Raw genomic sequence first — 15,828 nt, forward strand, 5'->3', positions numbered from 1 at the left:
TCTACCTTTTGATATGTTAATATTTCCATTGGCAGTTTATGGAATTTCTTTTATTGTAAAAATGAAATTTATTTCTGAAAAGTTAATGTGAGAGATTTTCTGGTCTCTATTTTTTCTTTACTAAGAATGAAAAATGATCCACTAATGCACTCACTCTACTTTAAATACCAAATTTGATAAATGACTAAGTTACATATAAATTCAACTATCATCAACTAATCACAAATCTCTCTGAATTTCAATCCAACATCATCTATGGTATGATTCCAGTAACAATACAACAAACACTAAATGCTTAACACAAAAACTGCAGAATCAAAATTGCCAATCTTCTCATTTTCTAACAACATCATCATGTCTTAGTTTTACAAAAACAAACAACTTTTGCTTCTGCCCTGCTCTGCTTCTCTTCCATCTTCATGCATTAGTCTCAGCCCCCGCCGGCTTTGCGTTGAGAAGTGGCTGCAATGCCTTAACCACGATCGTCATGTTTGGCCGGAAATCTGCTTCGTACTGCACACACAATGCTGCTACGGCAGCCATCTGACAAACAAAAACCAAACATAATAACATGTACCAGTAATAGCTTAAGTGGTCTCAAGTTAAACAATCAACAAACTCTACCTTGGCAATGGCCTTTGGTGGATAATCATTGTTTAGCTTTGGATCCACACATTGCTTCACTTTATCTTCACTCAACCTTGGAGTTGCCTGGAAAATAACTTCAAATTTCATCGTATACCGGAAGCAGACACAGATTAACTGTATTTCTGATTGTACCAAGTAGAAAAAAACACACAACTTTAGTTGGGCCAAAAAACCTTACCCAGGTGACAAGACTCTGTTGTCCTTTAGGCATGGTGTGATCTACTGGCTTTCTCCCTGTCAGAAGTTCTAAAAGAACAACACCAAAGCTGTAAACATCGCTCTTCTGTGTTATCTGCCCCGTCATGGCATACCTGATCCAAGAAAATATGATGTTTAGTCTTAGTAAATCAACCTTTTTAACATCAAAAGTCGCTGTATTTTTCGGCTGCATCAGCTAAGGTTGGGTCAGACATTTATGACTAGTGCCTTCCAGAACCTTTTAAGTTATGTAAATCTTGATAACCTTTTTTTGGCATGAAATGAAATTTATGATGTTCAAATAAGACACCTGTGTATAGAGGGAGTGTAATAGCTTACTCTGGAGCATGGTAGCCAAATGTTCCAAGGACTCTGGTCGAGTGCAGTCGAGCTGCTGTGTCCGAAGACTGGTTCGTCAAGCTGAAATCAGCAATCTTGGCTACAAAATCATCAAAAAGCAGAACATTGCTGGACCTGATATCACGGTGGACAATCGAAGGCTGACATTTTTCGTGCAGAAACTCAAGGCCCCTTGCTGCACCATGTGCAATCTTCACTCTTTGACTCCATGTCAGAACCGGACCAGGTTCTGCCCCTTGAACCCCTTTCCTACCTGCAACATAATGCGGACGACATCACCTTATGTTTCATAAAATCCCAGAATTTCTATGCTATGAAACTTGACTAACATACCGTGTAAGACATCATGCAAAGACCCCATCATGGCGTACTCGTATGCCAAGATTCTGTTATTTGGTTCCAAACAGTACCCAAGTAACTCCACAAAATGGTCATTTTTAAGCCTCGAAACCATGGATAACTGCATGATACATCATATATACAAAGACAGATCTTATAAGATTAATCCTAGTTTCATATTGTATTCCATCAGACAAGAAACTGAAAATTACTTCACCTGGGCTGCAAACTCGCTACTGTCTGTCTCAGGTGTTGAATTTGTATCTAGCTTCTTGAGTGCCACTGGCCGGCCATCGCTCAATGTAGCATGGTAAACACGCCCGTAAGAGCCCTCTCCAATCAAAGCATTAGTTCCAAAATTACCTGTCAATTTATTTAGCTCGTCCAACGACAGTGCTGGTATCTCAATAGGCAAAACTTTCTGAGGAGCTCCACCTCTTGCACCAGAAGTCCTTGGCTCTCCTCTTTCACCGCCTAACAACATTGCATAAAACAGCAATCTAAGACTAAATCAAGGTCGTCAAAAACCAAGTTCATGAATTCTTTGTCCAGAATATGCCTCTTGAAGCATTATTGATAAGTGATGATGACAATGTAGGAATGAGAAGAGACCTCCACCGTGGAAACTACCGCCTGCTTTGGGCGGGGCGGTGTATTGGCTTGCCGGCGGACCACTGTTGACTTCCTCTTCTCCGCCTCCACAGCACGACATTATTCAATTCTCAAGGCACAGAAACCTTGATGAAATGCAGTAATTTTTAAGAAAGATTACACACGATCAAACTCACAATTTGTTAATTGTTTCAGAGACAAAACCTACAAGAAAAGAACATGCAAGAAAATTACAGGATGACTAATGCAAACAGCATCAATGAGAAACCAGCACTGACAGATCACATATCAATTAGGCAAATGTGCATGAAAAAATTCAGAAAAAAATCAACAAATTACATTAAGAAATGTTTGGAAAAAGGTTTTCATTACAAAAACCCAAAATCCCATCATGAATAAAAATGCAAGAAAATCAAGAAATGAGAATCCAGGGAAATTATAAATTAAGAACCTGTAGGTAAGGGAGACAGGAAAACGGGAAGAAACTTGTGTGTGATTGGGAAGAAAGTGAGAAGGGATAATTTTTCTGTTGTATGTGTTGCGGGAAAGTCGCATGCAAGTCGTCTTTATAACCGCTAAAAACTGACTCAAACGGTCAAACCTAGCTACGTGCCTGCCTTCTTCTTGCACGTCGACTCATCAATCATAGACATCATACATACATAAATACATACATACATACTACTCATCTGCTCTTTGATTCTCTCTCAATACACGCTTCATAATGCACTATAAAACCTCAACAACCTCATCATTACACTTTAGTTTTAATAAAAAACACCTTCATACTATACTATATATATATTTTACCTTAACGCATAATGTCTTAATTTTTCTCCTGCGGGAATTAATATATATAACTGGATTCAGTTTCACCACCTTACATTTTGGGATTAGTTATTCAAAATATCAATCATTAACGTGGCTAGGGCCGGTAATCACGATATAATTTCATGAATTTTGGTCGTCTATAAATACCACCATGTATTTTATTTGTAAATAGAAACTTTTGAGAGAATAAGAAAGTGATTTAAAAAAGGATACATATATTGTCCTCTTTACATTCTATTAGGAGTGATAGGCCAATAAACTTAAAATTTCTTTAAATTTATAACAAAACGGCAATTTTCGACAATTAATTAAGGAATATGATGATCCGATTAATAAGTTTAACTATATACAAAGATAATTTAATTCAGAATCCAAAATATATGATTGAGAAGATGACTAGTGATAATTAATCATGATTTGGAGAATTTGCAATTACAAGGATTAGAAACGTGGGAATTGAAGCTCTGCAGATATATTTAAATGAAAAGAAAGTGATATTATGTTAGTTTTCCTAATATAATTTTGAGTTAAATAGCATGGGATTGCATATGCGAAGATTAATTAGTAAAAAATCCAAATTATAATGTCTAATACTAATTTAATTACATGCTATTGCCTAACATTTCTCATCAGAATCCTAACTTAAGTGGTAAAAATTTAATTATTCAAATTTGAAAAAGGAAATAAAATTTCTCATCCCTCCCTATATATGATGATGATGAGTGGAATAGTGGAATAGTCGGAAAAAAGAAACTTGTGTTGAAATGGGAATGGGTCCCAAGTCTTTGTTGATTCTCTTGCTTGTTTTCTCAGTTGCAGTGGCAACACTGGTTGTGGAAGTGGAGGGGCAGAAGAGATGCAAAGAGATACTGAACCCCAAAGGGTGTGATCTGGCAAGCTGCAGAGAACAATGTTACAAAGCTCACAATGGAAATGGAGTGTGCACCCTCGTTGGCGATCCCGTCACTGGCACTTACATATGTACTTGCTTTTATAATTGTTGATCACTACTCATCCATCCATCATCAATAATTTTGTTCTAAATCCACATTTCTATTATTTATATATAACCTTTTCATTACACAAATTGCTACCTATTCTTTTTTCCAGTCTGCAGCTCCAATTAATTAATTATATCAATACATCACTCATTTCATTATTATATTATATATAACACTCCTCATCAAAATTAAATTCAAGAATTGGTAAGAAAAGTAGGAAAGTGAGCCGCCACTTGTGTGAGTCTTTTGGTTTGAATATCTATTGGGCTTTGATCTTGGTCCGAGTAGGAGGATGGCTTTAGCCTCCTCTTTTTGCCAATCTGTTTTTTGAAGGCAGTCACCAAGACTGTCTATCAAGTGTTCTTGGGCCTCTTAGAATGTTACGGACCCTCTTATTTTTTTATTTTTTTTATCGTTTGGGCCGACTTATTTTTATGCACATAAAAAATAATACCTAAATAATTGTCCAAACATAAATTATCTTAATTAAAATAATTTTGCATTTTATATATTTAAGTGCAATAGACCAAATTATTAAAAATGAAAAGTAAGGGACTAAATTATTTTCTTTATATTGCAATGTCTCTTTTACCAAGAAAAAAAAAATACAAAGGCGAAAAAATGACCCATGAACAAACGGATCAGCTAAGTTGAAAAGAGAGAGGCTAAAATCAAATACATTATGAATTAAACTGAAATGTTACCCTGTTACTTCTTGGGATGCTGCGGCATACTGCATTCATAATGCTTGAAAAAACAAATTACCGTCGCCTGAGAGATTCGAACTCTCGCGGGGATACCCCATGTACTTAGCAGGCACACGCCTTAACCACTCGGCCAAAGCGACAATCATGCAATGAAAGAGAAATTCTTCATGCCTATATTCATTCAACAATTCCATTATTTTTTGGTACTATATACATAAAGCTACAAAGATGAGGTAGAGATACGTACCAATAATACAATGAGCTTTTGGATGTAATAAATTTAATGCCAAGTTAAAAGTGTAGATGTCCCGACTCACCACTACCTCCTCCCTTTAGCTTTAATTTCTACCTGCACTTCATGATTGCTGCCTTTTACTTTTTCACTTGGTTAACATCAAATATTATTGTCATTTGTGTAACATAACACACTAATTATCAAAAGAGACAAATTAGGAATAGTATAATTGTTGCATCTTGATTTTATGGGCCAAGTCTCCTTGTGCTTCAAACTCAATTGCTTCGTTTTTACGCTACCCTCGATATCTTATGACTTCTCGCTATAATTATATCTCAAAATAATTTTAGTTATCAAATCAATTATAATAATTTATCACAGTACATATATATTTGATGCGTTCAAAAAATGCATTGGTCCAATTGATATAACTATGCTTAAAGTTTGGATCAAAACGAATGTCAATCCTGAAGGAGGACCTGTAAAAAGGACATTAGCACTCCGACGGGCAAGTTAATATCGAATTTATGATAAAAACAATCATAAAAAATGTAATAAGAAATCGTGATAAAGTAAATAATTTCATGAGAGAAATCGTGCTAAGAGTGCAATTCGAATGATAAAGCAAGAATTGAGAGTGGTTTTTCGGTTTCTAGAGTTTCCAGCTTCTTGAAGGGGGGCTGCAGGTATCCGTATTGAGGGGTGCTGTTTGTATTTATAGAGAAGGAGTCTCTCTTGGCAGGAACTTTGAGTTGACCTGCCTTTCCGAGAAAGAAAACGAAAATTTCGGGGATAAGATATGATTTTATCTCCTCCATGACTTGAGCAACACGTCTTTGGTTGGAGGAGTACTCCCTCTATGGAGTACTATTGTTTTGCAAGAAATCCTTCTAGATCAATGAGTCCAACTTCTTGAAGACGTCTCCTTTCCCCTAAGGTTGGCTTGGAAGGCAGAACTCGATCAAGCCTTCTTCGTGAGGTATTCTTACTATACTGGGCTTTTCTCTTAGGCTAAGCCTGGTAATTTTCAACAGCCGTCCTCATCATGGATTAGTGGGCCTAGCTCGGGCTTTACATCTTTTCATGGGCCAAATGAGAGAGGGATGTTTTCAACCTCCTTTCTTTGCCAATATGTTCTCTGGGGAGCACATGTCATGACCATTTGTCAAGTGTTTTTGGACATCTCATGACTTAGGCTTCCAAGAATGTTACATGGCTTTTGTATCTTTTTTCATTTTGGATGGTTTGGACTAACTTAGTTTTATGCACATGAATAGTCTCCCACTCTAATAAATGGAAATTTCAACACTTATTAAAGTAGAAATCTTTAGAGATTGAGTTTGAAAAATGAATAAAAGATTATACTTAGCAGAAGAAGAAGAACACATGACTGCGAGTTTAAGGAGTTTAAGGAGAAGAAGAAGAAGTACAAATGCGAGTTTAAGGAGAAGAAGAAGAACACATAAATGCACACTTGTTCACTTGAAGGCGGCTGATGTTTGTGGAGTTGGTGCAGCAAAGTGTTAATCCCAACACGATATATGTGAGTAGTATCTCACACGCTCAGACACACATTCAATACCAATAGAGGGACAGAAGAAAAATATAATTAAGTAGTGGTGGCAAGTCTTTCTTGGTTCTTTTGCTTGGTTTCGCAGGTATGTATACAATCATGCGCTAATTAATGTAACTTTATGAAACAACTATACATATAGAGAATGGAAATGAAGTGTTGAATTAACTCTCCTAATCAAAGTTAAATCCAAATCCAAAGAATTGGAAATGATGAGGGCCGCCTTAGAATTAATACATTCAATTGGAATTGGAAGACCAAATCCCTCAAACTAAAATTAACACATAAAAAACAAACACAAGATATATAAATCACAAAGGAGACCAAAAATAAAATAATAATAATAATACAAAAAAAATAACCGTCGCCTGAGAGATTCGAACTCTCGCGGGGAAACCCCATGTACTTAGCAGGCACACGCCTTAACCACTCGGCCAAAGCGACAATCATGCAATGAAAGAGAAATTCTTCATGCCTATATTCATTCAACAATTCCATTATTTTTTGGTACTATATACATAAAGCTACAAAGATGAGGTAGAGATACGTACCAATAATACAATGAGCTTTTGGATGTAATAAATTTAATGCCAAGTTAAAAGTGTAGATGTCCCTTTGTTCTAGTAATTACTAATCTTTGTTGTATGTATGTAATATGTATACATATATGATATTTTTAGGAGTTTTTGTCTTTGTATATTTTTTTAATTCCAACGGAAGGGACAATTAATGCCCCAATTTTTATAAAAAGAAATTAAGGCAGATGATCACACTCACACCCACCTACTTATAAATATCTTATCTTTATTTTTCATTAAACAACCCAGAAAATAAAATAAATTTTGCCAACTCATTTCCTTTTAATTCTTGAATTTTATTTCACTTAACAAACTGCCATCCATAATTTTATATTCAAATCATCTTACATTTTCTATTTCATTTTATTCTTTTTATATATACAACATGTTTCATTTTTTTTTCTTTTTAATACTACAATTTTTATACATATCTTAAATGATTGAAATATATATTATAAAGGGAACAAAATAAGAGTAATATTACTGAATTAGTAAAATATTTTTATTGAATCTTTTATAACTTGATACAATTGTGAGTATTTTAGATGGTGGCAAAATAAATATCATTAATGAAAATAAATGTAGTTTGTTAGTAGGTGAGCAAATGTTGGTTTGATATAAACAAAATGGGAAAAGCACAATTTAAATTCTTGTAGAAAGAAGGATTCATAATTACGCTTTCCTCCTTGAAGTTGGTGTAATTATACGTAATTTCTATTATTTGAATAAATTCAATTTATTAATCAAAATTTACTGAATTTGCTGATATTAAAAAAAAAATGAATGAAAAACAAATATTTATACTGGATTGACTTATTACTTAATTATTGCAAGTCGAATAATTTTTTTCAATTAAACTGCCTTTATAACAGTGAATATATACCTCCTCACATTTGTATACAGCGCAACAATGGTGACTAAAATTAAGCCAATTTTGACCAAATTCTGATTTTTGGTAATTTTGAATTTTTTAATAATAAGAAAAAATCTCATTGGTTAGAAACATCGTGTACTTAAATATATTAAATATTTATTCAGAATCTTATCTCCAGAATTATAATTAATTTTTTTAATTGTCAAGAAAAAAATTTATTATTTAGAAATATTATCTATTTTAAATATCTTAATTATTTATTTTTGTATTTATTCAAAATCTAATCTCCATATCATAATTAAATTTCAGTAAAATATCAATTAGAAACACCACCTAATTTAAATATAGTAGATATCTGTTTTTGTATTTGATGGGTATATGTATAATCCCCCTGCAAAAAGACTGAAAAGCCCTTCATTAAGGGTAGGATGGTCATTTCCGTGACCGAATCCGCGTACCTCGCAGCGGGCGGGTCGCAGAGGACCCGACCCGGGTCGTAGGAACCGACAGAAGACCCGGACAATGACGACCATTCGATCAGAATGGGAATCAACCAGATGAGGCCACGTGGCCCAGTACTTGCCGTACAACTGTATACTATAAATAGACCCCGATACGCCGTAAATGAGGTAACTGATATACATTAATTGTGATCGAACTTTGAGATAGAATACATTTCTCTCGATCAACCTAACTTGAGCGTCGGAGGGTCATTGTCGGGGACATACCCGACGAGCTCACGGTTCGTATTTTATTCTCAGGGGATCCAAAACCTGTTTCGGAAGAGTTAGTCGATCAGCGGTGAGATCGTCTCAAGAGATCGCATAATTCGACCCGGATCAGTTGGCGCCGTCTGTGGGAACTTCTGAGAATTTTGTCATTATGGAAGGTTCATCGAGGAGAAATGCTGCTGAGGAAGAGACACCCAGGAAAGGAGCAGGTGCAACCATCCAAATCACTATGGATGAGTTGCAAAGAATGATAGACGAGGCAAGCCGAAAAGCCATAGTAGAATATGAAAGGAGAACAGCGACCCCCCTGGTCAAAGAAACTGCTAGAAGACAGTTATTCGAAAACGTGGAACCAATAAGAGAGTCAAGAGTTCAAGGGGAACATGATCATCGCAGTAAGCGACCGGCATCATCCGATGCAGGATCGCAGTAAGCGACCGGCATCATCCGATGCAGGCTCCAGCAGCCACGGACGCGCGAAAAGAAGAGAGCCGGTTATATCCAGGGCCGAAGTGGAAAGCGTGGGCAAACAGATACACAACCTAAATAAACAGATCGACGAGTTGAAGAAATGGGGGGAGATCGTCTCGCAGAACAAGAACTCCCCTTTCTGTAATGAAATCCTCGTTCAGACCGTCGAGCCGGGGTTCAGGGTGCCCGATCTGAGGAGATTCGATGGGATGAGAGACCCCCAGGAGCATGTGGCCGCCTTCGAAATGGTGATGAATCTTTACGGACAATCAGCCCCGATAATGGCTAAATTGTTCGCGACCACACTGACGGGAAAGGCTCAAGAGTGGTTCACGAACCTACCCCGAGGAAGCATTGAGTCCTACGAACAGCTCGTGCAAAAGTTCAATTTCCACTTCGCGAGCAAAAAGAAGCAAAAGAGGTCGGCTACCCATCTGTTCAACATCCGACAGAGAGAGGATGAGACGTTGAAAAATTTCATGGGCCGATTCAACAATGAGACCCTGGAGGTGCAAGAGTTGAGGATTGACATGCTCGTGAGTATTCTCATCCACGGACTCAGGAAGGGCTCTTTCGCCTCCGCCCTAGCGGGAGATCCGCCCATCGATGTCGAGCAACTAATGGCGATAGCACAGAAATATATCAACGAAAAGGAGATGAATGCGATGAAAGATTCGGAGCGAAGGGAGCGGGAGTATATTCCCAGACGACCTCATGAGGGAAGAGGGGGAGGAAACGACAAACCAAAAACGGAGAAACGGAAGGAGCCCAAGTACGTGCCGAAATACCACAACTACACTCCTTTGGCCATGTCTAGGGAGAAGGCTCTGATGATGGTAGAAAATGCCGACGTGCTGAAAGGGCCTAGACATACGAGATACACCCCCACCAAGAAAATGTCTAACAAGTACTGCCGTTTCCATCGGGAGAGAGGACACAACACAGAGGAGTGCTACCAGCTGAAAGACGAGATCGAAAGGCTCGTTCGACAGGGGCACTTCCGGGATCGCGTGCCCCCAAATTGTAAGATCGGAGGGGGAGGAAGGAGGAGTAGATCGAGAAGCCCGGACCGAGACAGAAACCCGGGCCCATCAAGGATCGACAGACCCCCGGCGGGTGGGAACAACGCACCCACTAAAGGCGTCATATACACAATTGCGGGAGGATCGACTGCGGGAGATTCAAGTCGAACACGGAAGAGATGCGCCTGAACAGCCGGATCGGTGAGACAGAAGGAATTCGTGCTGAAGGTGGAGGGCGAAGCGGCCATCTCATTTAATAGCTCAGACAGATTGGAGGACGGTGGAGAAAACGACCCCATGGTCGTCAAGCTCGATATCGCGAACTTCACCGTCCACAAAGTGCTGATTGACAGCGGGAGCTCAGCGGACATAATTTTCAAAAATGTCGTGGACCGAATGGGGCTGGAAAATGCGAGGCTCGAACCAGTAAAGACTCCGCTGGTCGGCTTTGGAGGAAGCGAAGTGGCCTCATTGGGGACGATTGAGCTGCCGGTGTCCATGGGTGATGAGCCGAAGAGGAAAACCCTGATGGTTAAATTCTTGGTGGTCGATACCCCGTTCACGTACAATGTCATACTGGGACGGCCCGGGTTGAACTCGTTCCGAGCGGTCATCTCCACGTACCATATGAAGATGAAATTCCCCACTGAATATGGGATTGGGGAGGTATCATGCGACCAAAAGGAGGCCCGCAAATGCTACAATTTGTCGATAAAGGGAGAGTCGAGGTCGAAGAAACAGAAGGTCAGGGAGGACGCGGAACCCCGACCATATGAAGCTGAACATTTGAAACCCAGCGAGGAATACAAGGCCATTCAGCTCGCCGCAGAGGACCCCAGCAAGACGACCAGGATAGGTTCCAGCCTAAACGAGGGGGAGATGGCCATGATCGACTTTCTAAGGAAGAACGCGGATATATTTGCATGGAGTCCGTCGGATTTCACCGGGATTGACCCGGAGGTCATTGTACATCGGTTGAATGTAGACCCCACTGCTCGACCTGTGCAGCAGAGGAAGAGAAATTTCAGCAATGAAAAGAACGATGCTATCAGGCATGAGGTCGAGAAGCTGCTGAAAGCTGGATATATATCGAAAATCCAGTACACGAACTGGCTTTCCAATGTAGTACTCGTCCCAAAAACTTCAGGAAAATGGCGGATGTGTGTGGATTTCACGGATCTGAATAAGGCGTGCCCTAAAGACCCATACCCGCTGCCGCGGATCGATGCCATGGTGGATTCGACCGCAGGGTTCGAACTCTTTTCAATGATGGATGCATACCAAGGATATCACCAGATCCAACTGGCAGAAGAGGATAGAGACAAAACCTCCTTCGTCACAGATAAAGGGATTTATTGCTACAACATGATGCCATTCGGGTTGAAGAACGCGGGCGCAACCTACCAACGATTGGTTAATAAGATGTTCGGCGATCTGCTCGGAAGAACCATGGAAGTATATGTTGATGACATGCTGGTCAAGAGTAAGAGATCGCAGGACCACATCAAAGACCTCTCTCAGGCGTTCAGCATAATGAGGTCGCATGGAATGAAACTCAACCCAGACAAATGTACTTTTGCTGTGACCGGGGGAAAGTTTCTGGGATATATGATCAGTGAACGAGGGATAGAAGCGAACCCAGAAAAGATACAAGCCATTATGGGCCTGAGATCGCCGAGTTCGATCAAGGAAATGCAGAAGCTTACCGGAAAGATCGCATCTTTGGGCAGGTTTATATCGCGATCGGCAGATAGAAGCTTACCATTTTTCAAAGCCTTGAGGAAACCCAAGAGTTTTCCGTGGACTCAAGAATGCGAACAGGCTTTGCAAGAACTGAAGGAGTATCTCACCAAACCCCCGTTGCTCGCAAATCCTAAAGATGGGGAGACGCTATTCTTGTACCTTGGAGTGTCCGAGAACGCGGTCAACTCCGTGCTGGTGAGAGAGGAGGCGAACAATCAGAACCCAGTCTACTACGTCAGTAAAATGCTCCAAGGGGCTGAATTGCGGTACTCAGAGATGGAGAAACTCGCCCTCGCATTGGTAGTAACTGCCCGAAAACTACGGCCATATTTCCAGTCGCATAAAGTGGTGGTGCTGACGAACCACCCCCTTAAGCATGTGATGTCGCGACCGGAAGCCTCCGGAAGATTAATCAAATGGGCGGTCGAATTGGGGCAACATGATATCGAGTACCAGCCCAGGACGGCCCAGAAGGCACAGGTGCTCGCAGACTTCATCACAGAGTTGTCCAGCGATCTGAAAGAGCCCGATGCCCCCGACCACACCTGTTCGAAATGGATGCTGCATGTAGATGGATCTTCCAATGCGAACAACGGAGGAGCAGGCGTGCTGATCCAAGGACCCAAAGGAGTCGAGATAGAAGTCGCAGCTCGCCTATCATTCCCAGTGACAAATAATGAAGCGGAATACGAGGCGTTGGTACTGGGGTTGGAGCTAGCATATGAGGCAGGAGCTCGTGACCTGGAGGTTTTTACTGATTCACAGCTGATCGCTATGCAGATTGAGGGGGCGTACGAGACGAGAGAGAGAACCATGACACGGTATAAGGAGATCGTGCAGCAATTGATGGGAAAGTTTAACGGATGTTCCGTTTTACAAGTTCCCCGAGCAGAAAATGACAAAGCAGATGCCCTGTCAAAATTCGGTGCAGCAATGGATGGAATTCGAGATCGCAAAATCACTGCCTTAGTGCGCGATCAGTCGGTGCTCGCGAGTGGAACAGAAATTCAGGTCGTCTCAGAGGCAGAATCGTGGATGAGCGAGATCATACGGTATCTTGGAGAGGGCATCCTGCCCAACGACCCACAGGCAGCAAAAAGAGTCAAATTTCGCGCCACCCGATTCACGTTGTTAGATGGTCAGCTCTACAAACGAACAGCGGATGGCCCACTCCTGAAATGCTTGGATGGAGAAAGAGCCTTGTACGTGATGCGGGAGATACACGAAGGAAGCTGCGGTAATCATTCGGGAGCGAGATCGCTAGCTCAGAAGGTGATGCGGCAAGGGTATTTCTGGCCCACCTTGGTCGAAGATTCCAAGAACTTGGTGAGGAAATGCGAGAGTTGCTAGAAGTACGCTTCTTTGATACATCAGCCGGCAACACCGATGGAACCGATCAAGATAGCATGCCCGTTCGACCAATGGGGAATTGACATCATGGGACCTTTTCCGCCCGCACAAGCCCAAAAGAAATTCATCATCGTAGCGGTCGAATATTTCTCCAAGTGGGTCGAAGCAGAAGCAGTAGCCAAAATCTCGGAGAGGGAAGTCATCAACTTCATTTGGAAGAATATTATATGCAGATTTGGTATACCCCGGATATTAATATCTGATAACGGCACGCAGTTCCAGGGTAGGAAAATTACAGAATGGTGCAAGGAGCTGAAGATCGCACAACACTTCACAGCAGTTGCGAACCCTCAAGCGAACGGGCAGACCGAAGTGACGAACCGAACGATCTTGCAACATTTGAAGACTCGCCTCGAGAGCAAGGGGTCGTGGGTTGACGAACTGCACGGGGTCTTGTGGGCTTACCGAACAACGCCACAAACCGCTACGGGTGAAACCCCTTTCTGCCGCCATCACCCCAGCCGAAGTTGGGGAGGAATCGCAAAGAGTCATGCAATATGAACCCGAGGCGAACCGAGCCGAACGAAGCTTCGACCTAACCGTCATCGAAGAAAAAAGGGAGTCCGCATATGCTAGAATCTTACATCACAAGGGCCTAATGATGAAGAGCCACAATCGCAGAATTCGACCCCGCCAGCTGCAGGTGGGAGACCTCGTGCTGAAGAAGGTGGAGGCGTCAAAACACGTGGGAAAGCTGGAGCCGCCTTGGGAGGGCCCTTACAAGGTGATCGAGATTAGAAAGAAAGGTACATACAGGTTACAAGATATGCAGGGTCGCGATCTACCACGCCCTTGGAACATACAAAACCTGAAGAAATTTTATGCCTGAAGGAGCCTGTGAAAGGCCATCAACGGACTGATCGAACAAGGAGCCTGTGAAAGGCCATCAACGGACTAATCGAACAAGGAGCCTGTGAAAGGCCATCAACGGACTGATCGAACAAGGAGCCTGTGAAAGGCCATCAACTGAAGGATCGAACAAGGAGCCTGTGAAAGGCCATCAACTGAAAGATCGAACAAGGAGCCTGTGAAAGGCCATCAACCGAAGAAGCGAACAAGAGGCCGGCAAAGGGCCATCAACAGGAAGACCGAACAAAAAACTACACGGGGAGAGTTCTAACAGATTACTAATTGTATATTCCCAAGGTTAGGAAGATCGCATCCATGTTAAGCATTGTATTATCAAGTATTTACAACTCCTGTAATTTACCCAGCGAGATTTATCAAAGTTTCTTTGTTTTGTGCTTATATTCGTGCGTACATTACTATCATTATTCGCTTTTGAAGCATCCAATATGCGATCTGAAAAAGACGCGCCCAAGCAAAACGCGAACTGAAAAAGACGCGTCCAATATGCGATCTGAAAAAGACGCACTCAAGCAAAACGCGAACTGAAAAAGACGCGTCCAATATGCGATCTGAAAAAGACGCGCCCAAGCAAAACGCGAACTGAAAAAGACGCGTCCAATATGCGATCTGAAAAAGATGCACACAAGCAAAACGCGAACTGAAAAAGACGCGTCCAATATGCGATCTGAAAAAGACGCACCCAAGCAAAACGCGAACTGAAAAAGACGCGTCCAACATGCAATCTGAAAAAGACGCACCCGAGCAAAATGCAACTGAAAGAACGCAATGCGCAAATGTAGCAAAATAAGCGAGCTGACAAAAGTTCATTTTCATTCAACAAAATGTCATATACAGGGGTTGTCAAAAATTCCACCCCGCCCTCCTGTTTACAAAAAATGATGTCCTAACAATCTCTAGGATGTACATTTGGATCAATCAGCTCAAAATCCTACCACAAAAATAGAAGAATCGGGACTGATCAGGCGTCAGCTTCCGCCTCCAGTTCGTCCCTCAGGACCATAAATTCATCGTCTTTCAGCTCAGGATCTGGAGGAAGAGGTTGAAGGTCGCCATCAAGCGAGATGTCAAGTTTGCTGCGGTCAAAAGACTCACGAAAGCCACCGAGCTTTTCGACTTGAGACAGGCAGATCTCATAGCCCTTGGTGAATGAGTCCGCAGACTTGATCTCAAGAGCGGTCGTGAAGGTGTCAGTCTTCAAAAAATCACGAACCGCGGACATCCGGGAATCGGCCAAGGCTCGCTGATGCTCTTCAACTAGAATGCGACCGGCTTGGCCTTCCTCCACCCCACGCTTGTGGCCCTCCACGAGGCCGACCTCACGCCCGGCATCGAACGCCTCTTTCTTGGCCTCCGCCAGAGCCACCTCTTGCTCAGAACGAAGAATCTCCCTCTCCTTCTTGGCAACATCGAGCTCGGCTCGCAACTTTTGCACCTCATCTCCCAAGGCCAGCAGGTTATCCTCCTGCTTGTGTTCTGTCTCGTCCCGTTCGGCCAGTTGAGCCCTAAGATCTTGCACCTTTTGATCAGTCTGAATATAACTCCTCCGATAATGGGTGCATTTGAGGCTTAAGCTTCGAAGAAAGGTCATGGCCTGCAAAATCGAATGCAATGAATGGCATAAAAGA

The 15,828-nt window shown here is 41.7% G+C and overlaps 2 protein-coding genes and 2 non-coding genes across 5 annotated transcripts; 1 reads left to right on the plus strand and 3 right to left on the minus strand.

The window, feature by feature from the left end:
• Nucleotides 227-2,684, minus strand: LOC105162486 (probable protein kinase At2g41970). 2 transcript variants are annotated; one of them, XM_011080513.2, is made up of 8 exons: nucleotides 2,609-2,684; nucleotides 2,158-2,282; nucleotides 1,763-2,019; nucleotides 1,540-1,666; nucleotides 1,186-1,459; nucleotides 827-959; nucleotides 625-711; nucleotides 227-543 (listed from the first exon to the last, which is right to left on the minus strand). In XM_011080513.2, exons 2-8 carry the CDS (start codon nucleotides 2,255-2,257, stop codon nucleotides 418-420), a joined length of 1,104 nt encoding a protein of 367 aa, XP_011078815.1. In that variant the 5' UTR covers nucleotides 2,258-2,282; nucleotides 2,609-2,684; the 3' UTR covers nucleotides 227-417. The 2 variants fall into 2 exon arrangements, with proteins under 2 accessions (XP_011078815.1, XP_011078813.1); XM_011080511.2 differs by having other exon boundaries at nucleotides 2,158-2,361; nucleotides 2,609-2,683.
• On the minus strand, nucleotides 4,755-4,836 carry TRNAS-GCU. Its single transcript has one exon. It is a non-coding gene; the product is annotated as a tRNA-Ser (tRNA).
• Nucleotides 6,867-6,948, minus strand: TRNAS-GCU. Its single transcript has one exon. It is a non-coding gene; the product is annotated as a tRNA-Ser (tRNA).
• Nucleotides 9,071-10,369, plus strand: LOC105162608. The gene has a single exon (XM_011080681.1). It carries the CDS (start codon nucleotides 9,071-9,073, stop codon nucleotides 10,367-10,369), a length of 1,299 nt encoding a protein of 432 aa, XP_011078983.1.

The sequence above is a fragment of the Sesamum indicum genome, linkage group LG5, assembly GCF_000512975.1.
Source record: "Sesamum indicum cultivar Zhongzhi No. 13 linkage group LG5, S_indicum_v1.0, whole genome shotgun sequence".
NCBI lineage: Eukaryota > Viridiplantae > Streptophyta > Magnoliopsida > Lamiales > Pedaliaceae > Sesamum > Sesamum indicum.

Excerpts from the sequence above, each read along its gene's own strand:
- LOC105162486 (XM_011080513.2), bottom strand. The coding sequence starts at position 2,257 with ATGTCGTGCTGTGGAGGCGGAGAAGAGGAAGTCAACAGTGGTCCGCCG. Across the intron at positions 2,020-2,157 it reads CGGTAGTTTCCACGGTGGAG|GCGGTGAAAGAGGAGAGCCA; the intron begins GTCTCTTCTCAT and ends CAATGTTGTTAG. Across the intron at positions 960-1,185 it reads TTTGGCTACCATGCTCCAGA|GTATGCCATGACGGGGCAGA; the intron begins GTAAGCTATTAC and ends TTCTTGGATCAG.
- LOC105162608 (XM_011080681.1), top strand. The coding sequence starts at position 9,071 with ATGATCATCGCAGTAAGCGACCGGCATCATCCGATGCAGGATCGCAGT.